The sequence below is a fragment of the Lissotriton helveticus genome, chromosome 2_1, assembly GCF_964261635.1.
Source record: "Lissotriton helveticus chromosome 2_1, aLisHel1.1, whole genome shotgun sequence".
NCBI classification, from domain to species: Eukaryota; Metazoa; Chordata; class Amphibia; order Caudata; family Salamandridae; genus Lissotriton; species Lissotriton helveticus.
In genome coordinates this window covers 1,088,735,212-1,088,752,531 of record NC_136059.1, presented here as the reverse complement: position 1 = coordinate 1,088,752,531, position 17,320 = coordinate 1,088,735,212, and the positions used below count along the sequence as shown (strand labels likewise).

General features: G+C 44.1%; 1 protein-coding gene across 2 annotated transcripts in view; it reads right to left on the bottom strand.

Moving 5' to 3' along the window:
• The window catches only part of LOC144819598 (uncharacterized), a 203,472-nt gene that overhangs the window by 65,852 nt on the left and 120,300 nt on the right, over positions 1-17,320 (bottom strand). For both annotated transcript variants that reach the window (XM_078677421.1, XM_078677423.1), the window contains one exon: positions 9,500-9,632. In XM_078677421.1, coding sequence (XP_078533547.1) covers positions 9,500-9,632 — 133 coding nt within the window. The remainder of the gene's footprint in view (positions 1-9,499; positions 9,633-17,320) is intronic.

The window sequence follows — 17,320 nt, the reverse complement described above, 5'->3', positions numbered from 1 at the left end:
ACTCATTTTTTTGCCTCTCACTGTGACACAGGTCAATCAAAGTGCCAATGAATTAATGTGTTTTTATCGTGAGTTTTGATGTTTATAAATAACTATTTTAATCTTGTTGTGTAATGCCTATGAATGTAATTTTATGGTCTAACGACCTCACAAACGTTTAACAAATGCATTTGCACTTTAGACAAGGGACACTGCCAATTTGCACAGTAATCTTTGGCTCGTGTGTGACTTGAAAGCTGTGAATCACATAATAATTGTTGTCACCAGGCACCGTTTTGCCCACCGTCACAGTTTTTGACAATCAGTGTTATCTTTTAATTGTATTCCTTTTGAACATACATGGGCTTGTTCCCCTTCAATTGGAATGTATGATGTTTACCTTGAATTTATGTCTCTTTTATGGTATTTTTACAGAAATTAAGAGTGTCAAATGGCCCTGCACGACCAGATAACCACAGGTGAGGCATTGTGCTTTTTAGGCCCTATTTTCACCTAAATCTTTAAATCTGCATATCTGCAGTTCTACTGATTAGGTGTTTGTCATTTTAGTCTCACGAAATGTATTACATTTTATTCTATTTTCTATTTTGGTTGGATTTTTCTTGTGTTTTGTTTTCACTTTAATAATGCTTGACATGCTGCATAAATACTTTACACGTTGCCTCAAAGTTAAGCTTAACCGCTTTGCGCCAAGCTATGAGAGGGTTGAGCACAGGTTAATTTGGCGTCTGCTTGTGGCTCACCATTACAGGGATTGTAGTTACTGCTTGAGTAGGGTGTTACCCACCTCAACCAGTAACCGATTTCCAGCACATGGTCTGTGTATTATTGGGTACTCCCCTGATTCTTATGATATTGCATCTAAATCATGTTCTAGATGTTGCTACTTAAATACTAAGTCACTGCACTGTTCTTCTAATTCAAGAACTATGTTGCCTAAGTAGTGTTCTTCTTCTGAGCAGTCAAAAACAATTTTTTCAAGGTTCTTTATTCTTCCTTTTGCAGTTTGCGAAGATAAGGCTTTAGGTCCCGATTGATCATGCTGATTTCTCCTATTATATCTGAAAGGAAGTGCTGAGCCGTCTCCTTCATGGTCATTGTGGCTGCTGCCCCCATTCCTGTCCACTCTGGCGAGGACCTGGATGTACCCAGGTCTTTGCCATGTGTAACACCCTTCGGTCCCATGACTGTCAGCATATTTTTTTATTAAGGAGCCATATCCGCCCATGCTGACCAACATGTTTCTCCTTTTCTTGTGCTTGTAGTAGGCCCAGAAGGTTGGTACTCTCCTCCCATATAGTTCTCTTCCTTGGTGTAGATCAGGTCTCTTATCTAGAACCTCTATCATTGCACTTAGGTTACCTGGTTTCATACCCTTCCTCTCAGGGAAGAGGGCGGAGGTCCAATGAAGCCTGCAGTTCTGAACTATTTTGTTCTGTTTGGCTTATATGCCAGCTGTGTCTATGCCAAGTCTAGCCTGACTTTTTGTCTCAGAGCTTTGACATCCCTTTGCCTTAGAACAGAGTGTCAGAGTACCAGGCTAAATGATTTCCGATGTGGACCACTGCTATTTGTCTCTCGATTCTCTCTTCTTCTTACCCTGGGAATCCCCGGCTGGGTCGCCAGACCTCCAGGTGCAGCCTGCAGCCTGCAGCCTCTTTCAAGTTTCTCTCTTGTTTATAAGATTTCTTGTCTGCTACACTTACTCTGTAGTCTGTTGTTCCTACCAGCCATACAGTGCCAAGGTGATACACACCAGATCTGCTTTTGCTGTAGTGATGAGAATACCTTAGCCCTCTTTTATCTGGCCAGTGTGTCCTACCAACTTGCTACTGAATATATGTGTTTCTGAGCTGCTGCCCAATCTGACTGGGTTGTGTTTTGATATTCTGGTGTTCAGCCTTTCTACTCACTTGTCTGATCACTTTCAGGTTTAGTCCTTTGTACCAGTAGTCTGTCAGTTGTCTCTATACAGGTGGAATTTTATAAACTACAGTCTCTGGGCGTTGTCAGTTCAACTCCATCATTGGCCTCTATATCGTCAGCCTCAGCCTCACTTTTGAGTCTCTACTCAAGTCAGTGTGCTCTGTCACAAAGGTCAGTCTCAGTCACATCTACTCACAATGGTGGCTATTCTCTCTACTGCTGTTGTCCTGTCTTACCGCGTGTCTCTGCCCCGGGTGCTCTGTGGGCAGTTGCAGTCCCGCCTCCATCTTGGCTCCTATTCTATGCTTCGGAAAACTCTGTGGCATGCTGTGGGTTCTAACTTTCAATCTAACCACTTTTGTCCCTGTCTCTTCTGCTCCAGGGCATGTTTGAGGCTACTATATCAGTGCTCAGGCAATATTTTGGGATTCCAAGATGGCATCTTCCTGTTCACTCAGGCTGCCTTTCCTATTGGTCTCACTGCTCATATTGCTTCACGAGAGAATGCTACCTCACCATTTGAGACTCAGGTGACTCTGTGCCTCCATAACTGTGTCCAGGCATATTAAAGTATCATAGTGCACCAACATATGCAGATTTTGATGTAGGAGTGGAGCATACACGTGCTCTTCTGCTTCATATCCACACCCCAACAGATCAGTTTTATGAAGAGGATTTACAGACTGTATAATGCAACAGCAGGGACTTCAATATCTAAAAAATCAATAGAGAAAAGTTTGTTGCTGCTGGATTGTGTAATTGTGGGCTTTGCTGTATCCTTTTAAAGGATGATAGAGAGGTTGTTTATGGGCAAAATTGGATGCATCCTACCTCAGTTAATACCATTAAACTTGGGTTATTGGTCAATAGGGTGATCAAGGAAAAACACAGGGAGAATGCACTACTACTCATGGATGACGCAATCAGTGCTTAATTTGTGCTGGTGTTTGCTGGTGCTGGTTAATTCTCAAACACCAGTACTAATAACAGTTCGCCGCATGGTGGTGCTCATTGTGTAATGTGAAGTAAGCACAACAAGAGTGTTTGAAAATTAATTACAAGTAAAAATAATAATAATGCCTGCTGCCTAAGCCATTCTTATACATTTGAGTGGCCAGGAATAGTCTGGATTGTCCCATTGGAAGGAGTGTGATAGTTAATAGCTGTGGGCGCATTGGCACTGACACAGATGAATGGTCAATGGGCGGAGCACGCTGCAGTGCCCTCTTGAGAAGGACCATTGCATGCAATTACTTGCAAATTGGTCACAGGTAAGGTTTCTTGTTGACTTCCCTACTTTCAACGTCTATATTTTGAGTATATATGAGTGGTTGGTGGATTAAACACTCTCCCTCCCTGTGTTCAATCCAGATCATTTCCTGGTACTTTATTTTTCTGATGGTGCGGTGCTTTAGATCACATTGTCTTAGGTCTGCAAAGACAAACAACAAACAAACTAACAGCATGTTGTGTATGCTGACTGGAGATTAACCAGCATACAATTGATATCATGACAATTGGTCAACGGAGTTAAAAGCAACAAACTTCTTGCAGGATGATGGATTGTGTGGCTAAATGACACAATACATTGCACAGTTGTGGCTGACTGGCAATGTATATTCCAAGTTTGTGGCAATGAAAAGTTTAAAGGAAATTAATGCACAGTATAGTGTTTTCGCTTCTGTCCCCTTAACCAATGATATTCATGAATCTGATAGGGTGTATGGTGCTTTAATATGGCTGTATAGGGAGTAGGAAATGGTTGGCAAGTTGGAAGCAGTATTGTCATGAGAATGTTTGTGATTTCAAATCAGTATTCTGGTTGACGCCATAAAACAGAACTTAAAGTACAATTAGGAAAAAATGTGGTAATTATTTCTCTGTTATTTGGCTAGCTATTGTTACTAATGCTTAATGTATCTGTGTTCTTGAATTTAGGGAGCCACCTTCACGGAAGAGGACAGCAAGGTCTGATAATTGGTCCGTATTAGGGAGTTGGCTAAGAAACTTGTGTTTTCTGAGATTATAATGAAATATTGGATTGTTAAGTGTGTGCTAAAATTAGTATTTAACAAGCATTTACAATACAATGGTCACGCCTTTTCAAAAGTTAGAGCTATTGGCATTGTAAATGACAAATGTTTTATTTATGTGTTAGTTTTGAAAACAGATAAATAAATGGCATTGTCATTTACAATGGCAATAGCTTAATCTCTCGCACATGCGAGACCTATTGCATTTGCACACACACACACACACACACACACACACACACACATAGATGTGGTGGTGGTGAATGTGATGGTGGTGGTGAATGTGATGGTGGTGGTGAATGTGGTGGTGGTGGTGAATGCGGTGGTGGTGGTGAATGTGGTGGTGGTGGTGAATGTGGTGGTGGTGGTGAGTGTGGTGGTGGTGAATGTGGTGGTGGTGGTGGTGAATGTGGTGGTGGTGGTGGTGAAGGTGGTGGTGGTGGTGGTGAAGGTGGTGAATGTGGTGGTGGTGGTGGATGTGGTGGTGGATGTGATGGTGGTGGATGTGGTGGATGTGATGGTGGATGTGATGGTGGTGGACGTGGTGGTGGAGGATGTGGTGGTGGTGTATGTGGTGGTGGTGGGTGTATGTGGTGATGGTGGGTGTGGTGGATGTGGTGGTGGTGGATGTGGCGGTGGTGGATGTGGTGGTGGTGGAGGTGGTGGTGGAGGTGGATGTGGTTGTGGAGGTGGATGTGGTGGTGGTGGATGTGGATGTGGTGGTGGTGGTGGATGTGGTGGTGGATGTGATGGTGGATGTGGTGGTGGTGGATGTGGTGGATGTAGTGGTGGTGGATGTGGTGGTGGAGGATGTGGTGGTGGAGGATGTGGTGGTGGAGGATGTGGTGGTGGTGGATGTGGAAAACCCGGAAGGGAGTGCTCAAAGCTCAAACCACTGTGAGATGGAGAGTCAAGGGTCACCCAGTCCTTGCAAAGGAGAGAGTGTCCCTCCAACCAAACCCAACCAATGATGATGAATCGCCAGCCCCACCGCGTAGAAACTCATTCATCACCGGAACTAGCAACATTGATTTACTTTAAGGGTGTGCTGTCCACAGCACAGACTACGTTTCAGTTAATCAGAGGAAAACAACATCCCTGACTGGCTAAATCCCAATACTGAATTTGGAGAAAAAAAGCCATTAGATCAAAACGCCTTTTTAACTTGTGGTGGCACTTCAACCAATGACTGAGACGTACATGAAAGTCCAAAGAGCAACTTGGGTAGTATTGGCCTGTGATGTCGATATAAATGGACGTACTGTTTACTGGAGGTGTCCACTTTAGCTGGGAATGGGGAAGCTTTCAGTTGATGAAAGAGGTTGAAGATGTCTTTGTGTATTCGAATAGCGACCCCTACCGCACAAAAAATTGCCAGATGCGAATATTCAGTTTTCTTCAGGTCTCATGTCATCCGTGCATGTGCATGACGCATCTTGAATAAACCTCTTGTTTAACCCGGGCAGGAAGTACCCAATTTGTGAGCAGTTTTAATTGCTGGTCGAACCAAACTGCAAACCTCTGTCCCTTTGAGATAAATTACGGAGAGGGATCAGAAAACCCCAATAAGGCCCTTTATTCTTACAGAGCCACCATACGGCACAAGCGGACACATAGCTGGCTATGAGAGCAGTAGGGCTAAACATGTATGCACACCAACGCTATTTAAATAGGAGAGTCCTTCTGATTTTAGCAAAATGTGGTGCTATATATCAGCTTTCCTAATCTCTTTCCCCTTTATTAGTCATCATAAACTGTAAATTGACAAATAGAGTTAATCTCCTTCGAATTCTGAAATCACCTTCCCGGGGGTTCGCGGATGCCCAGATGCCAGGCTGTGTTATAATGCAACGAAGCATTGGCCTGGATTCACTTATCTGAAAGTGAGATGCTTTAACAATTGGATCTCCTGCGCGCTCTTCGGTGTGCAGTAGCTGGCAGCGATGCCTCCACGGGCTGTGGGTGTGTACGGGGTGGGGGTTGTGTTCCAGCCTGCCATCTAAACTCCCGGAGGCAGGACAAACCTGTCTGGTTTCCCTCCCGCTTTCTACTGATCTGCCTTTTACCGAAACGGAGAAGCGCGCAACTCCCTGACTCAAGATGCGGGCTCACCCACCGCCTGCAGCGTGTGTCGCCCTCAAGGATGAGCGGTGGGCGAATACACCAGACGCCCCCTTGTCCGACCTGTAAATAATGTATGCGCCCCGACAAAATAGTTCCACCACACACAAGATAGTTCTGTGGGTCAATGCCCTGGCTGCAGACAACTGTGTGCATGTTGCAAGCCACACACATCCGGTCCCAGACAAACTCTCAAGATTCCCAGGTCTAAACAAGATCTTGTTTGCTATGCTAAAAACACTCTCATCTGGTTGGCATTACATAAATACAATTTGTGTCTGGCGTCAAGGCACCCGGCTCCTCATGCTACCTCCCCCCTCCACCCTACACCCCTCCCCCAGGGTCGCCAGCTCGAAGGGGACCCTTCTCCCGGCTCTTAAAACTATACTTTGTTCACCCCGCAGTCACTTCCAGCAGCCTGGTCTCCATCTATAATTGCACTACAAAGGCCTCGCATCCCAATTTGTTTTCATTGGGAATGAGCCGTGTTTTTGGCTGGGTTCATTTTGCATGACAAACCCAACCAGAAGGGCGTGACAGAAGCAGCTGTGAATCTCTCCCCGTTCGCAAATGAAAAAACCTGTTCTGCGAATGGCCAGCAGTGTACCAGAGGGAGGGCAGCAGCAAAGTGGAGAAGGAGACAGAGGGGAGGGAGGATGGTAAAGGAGCAGAGAAAAGAGAGAGGGAAAGATGGAGAAAAGAGGTGAGCGCGAGAAAGGAAAAGGGAAGGCATAGATGAGAAAGGAACGAAAGGAGAATAAGAGAGAGACAGAGTTGTCGAAGACAGATGGAAGCAGAAACAAAGGGGCAGAGGGAACAGAGAGTAGAAAGGAGGAAAAGGGAGAGAAGGGAAGGACGAGAGAGACATAACCGCAGAAAGAACAGTTAGTAGGGCGGAAAGGGAGAATAACAAAGAAGGTGGCAAAGCATGGACAGAGAAAACGAAGGGGAAGTAGAAAGAACGGTTGAGAGGGGAGTGGGGAGTGGGTAGGAGATAAAAACAAGAACAAGCCGTGAGCGTGGACATGCAAATCCCGAAACCGGAAGTTCGGGAGCGTCACGCCTGTCGTGGGGCGGGACTTTCGTCTTCTGCGAGAAGCCCAGAAGCCCGCGCCCATGGAGTGGATGGCCCAGGAGCAGTGGTGACGAGGGGCTCCCATGCCTGAGGGAGAGCCCTGCGGTGGCAGCAGACGTCAGGAGTGGCGGCTGAGGCCGCTGATACGGTAAGTGGGGCTTAATTGGGGGTGGGGTGTGGCGTGTGTGTGTGTGTGCACGCGTGGGGGGGTCGGCGGTGTTTGTGTGCGTGGGGGGGCGGCGGCGGTGTGTGTGTATGTGTGTCTGTGCGCGCGTGTGTGTGTGCGTCTGTGTGTGTATGCGCGTGTGTGCGTGCCTTCGGCCGGCCTCAGTAGCGCTGTGTGTGTGTGTGTGCACGCACGCGAAGCACATCCACACACCCTATGCGGCTCGTGCACCGGTCTGTCTCCCTTGAGAGGCATCTCGGCAGCAATAGGTCTCGAGGACGAGACCTAAAAATGGCCTTCGGAGCATGGAGGGATAATTTCACTGTTTTTCAGGAGGCAACTACACGATACAGGAAGACGTCTGTCATTTAAACTGTGCTAACTGAAACTACTCCCCTTGTAGTCAGTTATCTATATTATCCAGTTAATGATTAAAACTGATCATTTCCAGTTAGAGGAATTATCATTCATAGTTAAGTAACTACATCGATTATGAGTGTAAAATACTGCATGTAGTTTTCGACTGAAAATGTATGTGTTTCAATAGTTCTGAAATTGTACATCTATCTTCCAATGTGTTTGATTTAAATGGATCTATTCGCTAAGTGAAAGGAGTATAGCTAGATATTTACATATCTATCGGAATTACTTACACATCTGTTTCCTTTTCTTCAACATTCCCAGTAGTATGCCTAAGAAGCTGTACCAGTCGCAGGTTTACAGGCGTACTACTGGGAATTTCATGTTATTCCTGTTATCTCCTACTTACGCTGTGGGGGATTCCTCCTTAGTCATTAAATCCTCCTGATTACGAGTTGCATGGTAGGGGGGGGGCACACTTAAAATTGCATTCGATTTTACTATTATTAACTTGTAAAATCACACCAGGACTGTGTAAATACGAGTTGATCCCCGTGGAATGGAAAGTTACCATGTGGGACCAATTTTTTGGATCAAAAACCTTAATGGATTTTCCTTTCCATGAGGGTTACTGCATACATTTACTATTCGTTCAGAGGAGGTGGTGAATGTATTTATAGGCGTGTGAGTAGAGTGGTCACGGCCGGACTGGGAACAGCAACCAGCCCTAGCAGATTGCTGCTTGACTGGCACCAGGAGCTGGGGGGGGGGGGCTGCTAGTGAGAAGCGGGTACAAAACAGCCCCCCACCCATCCGACCCTCCCGGGAAACGCCTGGTGCCCCTACTGCCAGTCCGGCCCTAAGGGTGGTGGGTGAGGTAGTGAGGGAAAGAGAAGCTTTTTCCTAGTGAAGAAAGCATTGGATGCTCCCCCTGTGGGGAAAGAAAATGTGTAATGAGCCTTGGCTGCTGCTGTAGCAAAAGCCTCATGACATTTTTTGGCCAGAATTACCGGTTAGAAAAACCAGGTCAGATTTTCCCACAACCAGTAAAACCAGGTGTAGAAAAAATTCAGAAGGAGCGAAATTAACATATAAAATGTGTGTTCATTTTGCCTGAGTGTTAATTTTGCACAGTCTGACTTGTAATCACGGAAATATGCAAGTCGAAATGTAGCCAGCTGTGTATATATAAAACTCTTCTTTAATTATTTAATAACTCCAGCAAATCTGGGGATGTTTCGTTCACCTCTACAACCTGAATTGGAATAATTCACCCCCTGCCTAGAGAAAATCTCAGACCATTTGCATGGTGGAAAGAAGTCAGATTGAAGTTTGTGCAGCCGCGACCTGTCCAGGTAAGAGCAGTTGGGCCATGTGGGGTTTATTTCGACGGACGATGACGAGGGAATATTAATGAAATAATTAATTTTCCCACATCATCGTTCGTCGAAGTACCCCCCACACGGCCCCACCGCTCATACCTGGACAGGCCGCGGCTGAGTTTGTGTATTATCAGTGTTACAAACTTCCCCCATGCTCGGAACTCCGACTTTCCACCTCTGTTATGGAACTTCCTACAGTGGATTTCTCCACACTCATCGCAGAGAAATCCACAAAAGTGAATGCATTTATGCAAGGTGTCCCTTTGTGATTTCCAGGCAGTCATGAACAAGTTTTTTTAGACCACAAATTAATGTTTATGTCTGAAGGTTCCTCTGTAACTAGGCCACAAAGTCAAGTAGATCTTTATCTAGTCATAAAGTGCATATTCTTTCAGATTCGAGGCACAAAATACAACAGTCAAACTCTAGGGTCTACCTTTTCTTTCTATTGCGACACACTCGGCAGTAGATGATCAGCACAACTACCTCCAGAACCAGAAAAACAGCGGCAGCGATTATTCCAATTTTCCAAGATTCTAGACCATGTGATGCATTTTCTGTGTTGGAGCCTGGAAAACACAAATAGTTAAGACCATGACAGTTAAAGCATGTAACAATGTTCCAGTGCCATCATGCAAATTTACAAAGTATCAAACAAACAGGTGAAACAAGCAATTGGAAAGCTAGTTGGACATACTTTTGTATAATGCATAGCAATGCAGAAAGATAAGACATATAAAGAGTTATGTCCGATGTCAGCACACATACATGCACTCCTGCAGACACACATGCAAGTACAAAGGCAAACAACTAGAGACTTCTTCAACACATTGAGCAAGCAACTCAGACAAACACACATCTACACACTGACCAAACACAACTTGCATACATGAACACACACACACATGCAACCATGCAGAGCAACAAAATCATGCCCAATCAACACAAAAAGGGCCTGATTATGAGTGGCTTGTCATATTCCGCCCCCTGCATAAACCCCTGTTTACGCACAGGTTGGAATTACGAGTTAAAATGTATTTAATGCATCCGATAATTATTGGCTGTGTTAAGTAGCTCAAGCTTAATTTCGGCAGCTGAAACCTGGCGAAATTTAGCAGGGGAAATGTGTATGGTATTTACTGTATCCTGAGGATTTTGGTGCGTTAGACACCAAAATCTAAGTTATTTCACAAAAACTCGTAATAAGAGGTACTTATTATTTTGACGACATACTCCATGTTATTGTTATTTTTTAGGGGTGATATATGTTACCTAAACTCGTAATCAGGGCCATAGTGACTAACATACACATGCAGAGGCACAACATACAGAGGCACATGTGTGCGCAAATACACACAGAAAGGTCTTAGGGGCCTATTTGTACACACATACATACAGAGTGCACATAAAATGCATGCACAGTTTAATGAATGGAAGTGTGTGAACGGATGCCTGGATGAAAAGGTAGATGGGAATTAGTGCATTCACTGATGCAGGATGAATGTAGTTGGTGTATACGTGGGTGTGGCTATATAGCGAATGGATGAATTAATAGATTTGGGTAGTTGGAGTATGAAGGAATAAAGAGGGATGGGTGAAGGAGGTCATGGGTTCAGGTGGGTAATCAATGGATTCCTAGATTTGGTTCGAACAAAGTAGAGATACATATGTCTGCGTATGAATGATGAATTTATGAAAGAATATGGATGGAAAGGTGAGAAGGTGTGTATGTATATTTATTTGCCAGTGTACTCTAAAGCCTTGGACAAACAGTGGTGGTAAAATTGGTGGCTAGCAAATAGGGCAAAATGGAGACCAGTGCTAATGTAATTGCAAAGTAAGCAGGGGAGCAGCCAGAGTTGATGCAAGGCAATTGCTTATACATCCTGAAATAATGTATTGTATCTATTGTATTATTTACTTGAATTTACACCGTGCTTTTATACAAATCACTTGTAACAAGCAGAAGTACAGTATACAATTCAAACTTGATAACAACATGTTGTAAGACATCAGTTTCGTTCGGAGTACTATTAATCAGGGAAAGCCCGGTTCAACAGATGATCATCACAAAGTGAGTTGAACGCACTCAGAGGAGTGGGAAGTCTCAAAGATACTAGCAGGTCACTCCAGAGATTTGAGCACAAGAAGGTAACCCACCTTTAATGAGAAGGTTGTCAGAAAGCTGAAGACATACCAGGAGAACCTAACTGGCCGAAAGAGAGTGCTCGGTAGGATAAGAAGAGTAAAGAAAATCGGATAAATAAATTGACGCAAGACTTTAACACATTAGAAAACTATGCATTGATAATGAGATTGAAAACAAAAATCAAGAGGTATAAACAACGCAATTGGTTTAAGTGAGGTGTAACGTGATCAAAAACTCCAACACCAAATAGAGTACAAAATAAGAGAGATAAATTCCTTGTAGTAGAAGTAGCGTATACAGTGAAAGGCTTATTTACAGAGAAACAACAATAATCCAAGTTAAACAGAAAAATATTGTGAATTCCAAGTCTGACTGAGAAGAAAGTGGATTTAATTATTCCTTGTATAGTTGAAACAAGTGCCATTTGATTCGGAAAAGTAAAACTACATTCAAAAATATGCAACGGTTATAATTACTGTTGGTATGGTATCTGAAATTGTAAGTTAAATGCCACTAGAGGATGCTAATAGAGTACTGCAATACCTGATGCAGTGACAGTGTAAAACATGGTTTCAGCCCTAGCAAAAGAGCCTGGCTGTAGCAGTGTAAAAACTGCATTTCAACCTGTCAAAATAAACCCTTTAGACAGGTAAAAAATCTCCCTTTTATATATTAATAAGTCACTGTAATCTAGTCCTTGTGGTGTACAAGACAGGGAGCATAGTATTTAAAAGTAGGACATGTAGACATTTCAGGGCCCATTAGGATGTCGGGCGGATTGCCCCCGCCAGGCTGGCGGTAGCCACCGCCGGCCTGGCGGGGGCAATCCGCCCGACATCCTCTCCTGAATTCCCCCCCGCCATATTAGTATGGCAGGGGGGACCGCGGCGGACGGAAAGACCGGGGTGGAAAAGGATTAATATGGTGGCGGTGTCTAATAGACACCGCCAGCCATAATATGATGGGCCCAATCTGATGCCTTTCCGTGGCGGCGATGCCGCCACGGAAAGGCATGCGGTCTTCACTCTAGGGGCCCCCAGAGTGAAGGAGAGGTGGGGGGTGCACACGGGGGTACCTGTGGTACCCCCCAGCATTTGCATACACGAAGCAGCAGGCACAGCGCGGTGCCTGCTGCTTCGTGTATGCAAATGCATGCATACATTTTTAACATTGTGGCGGGCGTTGCAGTGAGCACCGACCGCCACAATGTTTAAAATGAGGTATGCGCTCGCCACTGTGGCGGGCGCATCCTGATGCACACATTGGAACCCCCGCCCTTAAGGCTGGCGGTCCCTCTTTCCGATGGGATGGCGGGCAGACAAAGTCCGCCCGTCATCCTAATGACCCCCTTAATGTTAACATGTCCTTAGAGTAAATAGCATCAACAAGCTATTTCATTGTGTCTGGATGTCCTAGGTAGAACGACTGAGTACAGATTAAAATAGTAATTCTGTATCCCAGGGATGAGATTAGCTAGAACAATAAACAACAATTTTAATTATTTTAAAATCCAATTCAATGGTGAAGATAGCTTTTTTCTTAAATATTAAGGAGTAGTGACTTTTGAATTTCCCAGAGGCTAATTTGCATTTGCTCATCAACTTCTGTCAGCCAGTGATTAGCATTTGAATAGGATTAAAATGGGTGTCAAATGCCTCACAGGAGCACACAATAGGTTGACCTGAATGGACAGAGGTGACTCCTGTGAACCTCACAGAATAAGCGGGGTGGGGTTGTGTGCATCCTTTTTGAGAATACAGTGTTGAATCCAGCTTGAGTGTCAACCCCTGCTTAACAGGTCTGCTGGAAAATTCCACATAATGTCAGGGTCGCTCTTAAAAAGAAGAAAACAGGCTAGCAAGACATATCTTGTGTATCTACTGTCTGGTTTGTGATGAACCCTGCTTTCTCCCACCAGACCCCTGTCTCTGCGTTTATTATGGGCACAGTGGCTCGTTCAAACTGAATTTTAGTGTTACATGTAGGAAGACAATAGAATGATCATAGTACACTCCTCAAACACCCCAGTCCTCAGAGTCAAGTTCAGTGTTGTCGAAACATTTTCACCATCTGGAAAATAGCAAAGTGGGTAGGGTTGGCTTCAGGAGTTCATTATTTAGGATGTGCCTAGGAGCCAACCCCACCCAGTAGCAAGTAAAATGTATAAATATGGCTTTCCAGCTACCCACTTGAGAGCATTGCTGGATTTGAGGAAGACTACAAGATAATTGGATTTGCTGTCTGGTAATTAAAAGGAGCGTGAAAGACTGGATCTGCTCCCTCCTGTACCCAGGACCAAGAAGTGGAATCCAAGGTTCATAAGGCTGAGTTTCTATTTAAGCTACATGGATACAACAAGCTACAAAAGGCCGTCCCTGCAACTGTCTAGCTGACTAGTGGTAACTGGACCTTCTGTTGGCCTCTGCCTGACACTATATCAGTCTCTAAGTACCTCCACTGAGGTCCTGGGGGACTTTTGAAGTGTACTCCTGTGGTGTATTGGGAGTTACAGGATTAAGTCAGAAGGTAAGATCTTTGACCAGGATGAACGTGGTTGGTGTATCTGACCCGCACTCCACTGAGGCATGCCGCAAATTGCGCTTACTTCCCAGGCTACTGTTACCATTGACTATCATCTGCTCTTTGTGCTTCTTGACACGGTTTCTGCATAAAATAACTTTTAAATAAATATATCTCTGGTTCCCCTATTTAGTTTGTCCTTTTTATGGTATTTTGTTAAATACACTTTACTCACTTTTCCATATTTGGTTTGGGATTTTTATTGTTTTGCATTTTGACTTGATTACTAGTTCGTATCGCATAAAAACGTACTTTACACTTTGCCCTAAATTAAGCCTGTCTGCTTTGTGCAATAGCTCACAGGCGGGAGAACTCAGGTTAATATAGCGACTTTGAGGGTTCACGCTGAGAAGGATTGTGATTATTTACTTGTGGTAGGTAGTCACCAACCCCAAATAATAATCCTATCTCCTACAATTATAGAGGAGACTGCAGTGAAGAAACAAAATTATGCCGTTATTTTTGTCATCGAAATTATGGTTAGCACCCTAGAAAGCTAAAATTAGTGTGCATTTTTTATAAGTTCTCTAATCATCACTTTCAGGTAATACATTTTGAAATGTAGAGAGAATCATACTTCAAACACCAGTGGCATTCTTTCTCATAACTCCGTAGTAATCAACTGCAGCATTACCACAGACTTCAAATGAATAACTAGAGGGCTATCATTCTTAATACAAGACAAAAGGGAGGCAACAACTGAATCACATTTTGTTGGGATAGGAGCTCTTGAATTTAAAGCCTTTTCTGAGGAGTTGGCCCTTGCCATGCACAGTGCTGTTGTCAATGATGTCATTTCAGATGTTGCAGTGTTGTTTTGTCAATGATATCATAGAAGATGTTATAAGCGATTGTTAAAAAAACCGATCTAATATGTGAGGTAATTAGCAGTGCATGATGAGGGAGCAAGTTATAGTTAAATTAGGGCCTGAGTTATAGTCACCTTAGATAATTATAACTGGTGATTTTCAGTGTTTTTATGTTTAAAACAGTATGTTTTAGCTGACATTTTCATGTAACTATAATGTCAATTTAACCTTTGTTTTTGTCAGAGTATTTCCAGTTTTTTCTAACACAAGTATTATTTTATTATTATAGGTAAAGCTAACACCTCCGCCGCACATGGCCTTTGGTCTTGCATAGTGGGGGTTGGCCTGAGGGCTTGACCTATGGCCAGACCATGCATCCAACTCCTGCCGGCACACACCTCCCACTGCGCATGACCTTGGCCATGTGCAGCCGGGGTTGCCCTGTGGCCAGACCCTGCTTCCAACCCCTGCAGGAAGCCACCTCCCACTCTGCATGACCTTTGGCAGCTGGGGTTTGGCCGAAGGGCCTGGCATGTCGCCAAGCCCTGCAACCAAACCCACCCCTCCACCCAACCCCTTTATATTTAAAGCATATCTATCATCTTTCTCCAAAAATCACAAATAATTTCAATTAAATGTATATTTCAAAAATACACACAATGCAATGTTTACTAATATTGATAATGTAAAAATAATTAATAACGTTTTATTAGAACACGTCTGTGACTCTTTCTTTTTACATCGTTTTTTAAATGATATTTTGTGGGTGAAAGATGTGAAAATGAAGAGTCAGAAACATTTAGGACCCGATTCACAAAGGTAAAATTAGAAGAAAATCTAACTTTACGACTTTTGGTATTCACAAACTGCATTTAGTACTCGTAAATGCCATTTGTGAATTTCAGAAGTCGTAAAGTTAGACTTTTGTCTAACTTTACCTTTGTGAATCGGGCCCATAGTTTTTTTTTTAATGAAAAAATATGTCTCTGAATATTTCTTTTTTAAATTTTTCAGCCCAAAAGATGTAATCATGAAAACAACCACAAGTAGCCCTTGTATATTTTATACATCTTTGGGCCACATAAAACACAGCCATAATACCAGCCCCTAGAGTGTGCTGCACTTTCTACTGTAAAGCAAAAGCTCCAGCTTGGAAAGTGCTAGAAAAATATGGTAATTTCTTTTGGGGTCATGGTTTCAATGACCCAGGAGAATTATGTGTTTTTTCTCTAATGTTTCTGGGGGGCAGCAGAACAGCCTGCAGCCCCTCACAACTTTAAAAAACAAGATTCTAGTGCTCACCCCCCCAAAAAAATGTATATGTAAATAGAGGTCTCATGGCATTATACGACACTCCACGAAGGAGCAGTGAATAATAAATGAACGACGGTGACCTCTTATTTATAATTCACTTTTGTCAGTTGTTTTTTATTTTTTCTGGAAGCCCTATTCCCACCCGGGGCACCCATGTTTATTTTTTGCTTAGGGACCACGTGGGGAGACTCAGGATATTGGCGGCCCCACCAGCTCCCTGCAAGTGGACCTGTGAAGTTACACAGGAGACTGGATTTTTAATTTTATATAAAGGGTGCCGGTGCGTACCCAGGGTACCCCAGACAATAACTTGTGTTGGGGCAGTGGAGGGAGCCCCAGGACTCCCACAGCCTGCTAGCTCCCTGCAGAAGCACACTTTATTTTTTTCTTTTTAAGCGTGGTACCGCAGTGCTCACCCGGGGCACCACACAGCGGCTCCCTCATTGTGGTCTGCAGGGTGAGGAACAGGCCCCCGCATCCTGCTGGATCCTCTCCCTGCACCCATTCTGGGTGCAGTGAGAGCAGTTTTCTTTTGTTCCCACCAAGCAGGAGCAGGTCAGTGTATTTTCCCTGTCCGAGAGTGCAGGCAGGGACACGTTTTGTGCTCCCACCTGGTAGGAGCTGATTTGTTCTCCATCTGGGTAGGAGCGCATTGCTCTTTCACTGCCTGCCCTGTCCATGGGCCATCCATGGTGGATGGATCCTTGGGGCCATGAAATGGTTCAGGGAGGGGTGGACATTCAACCCCCTCCTATTTTCTAAGTTATGGGTCCTGGGGGATGGGGTCTACGGGGCCTCTTAGAGGCTAATGGAGGGGCTATATTCCCCCCTTCTTCTAAACCATGAATACATCTCCCCTGGCCATGGCCCACCCCATTAAAAAAAATATTATGCTGTAGCCCTCACTTTAAAAAAACGTTTGCCGCAGATTTTTGGATCCTCTGCAAATTCATGGCAAAATTAAAAACAAAACGTTTTTGACCGTAGATGGAGTTTGTCTGGGGCACCACTGCCAGGCCTCAGGGGTCATGGTAATCCTACCCTGCCCGGTTATTTAATTTTCAAGCATTTTTTTCTGCAGCTCAGGACTTAGGCCCAGATGTAGGTAAAATAGATTTACCGATTTCTAATTACCGAATTTTACCGATTCGGTAATTAAAAATCGGTAAATCTAAGGGGTGGATATGTAGGTATTCCAGATGTGCTGGAATACCGATTCTGAAGAATTCGGTATTTACCGATTCGGTAAATACCGAATCGGTAATGCCCATTCATTCCTATGGGCTTTGAAGCCCATAGGAATGAATGGGCATTACCGATTCGGTATTTACCGAATCGGTAAATACCGATTTGCACAAGGGTGCAGGGGGTGTCACTTTGACACCCTCTGGCACCCCCAAAACAG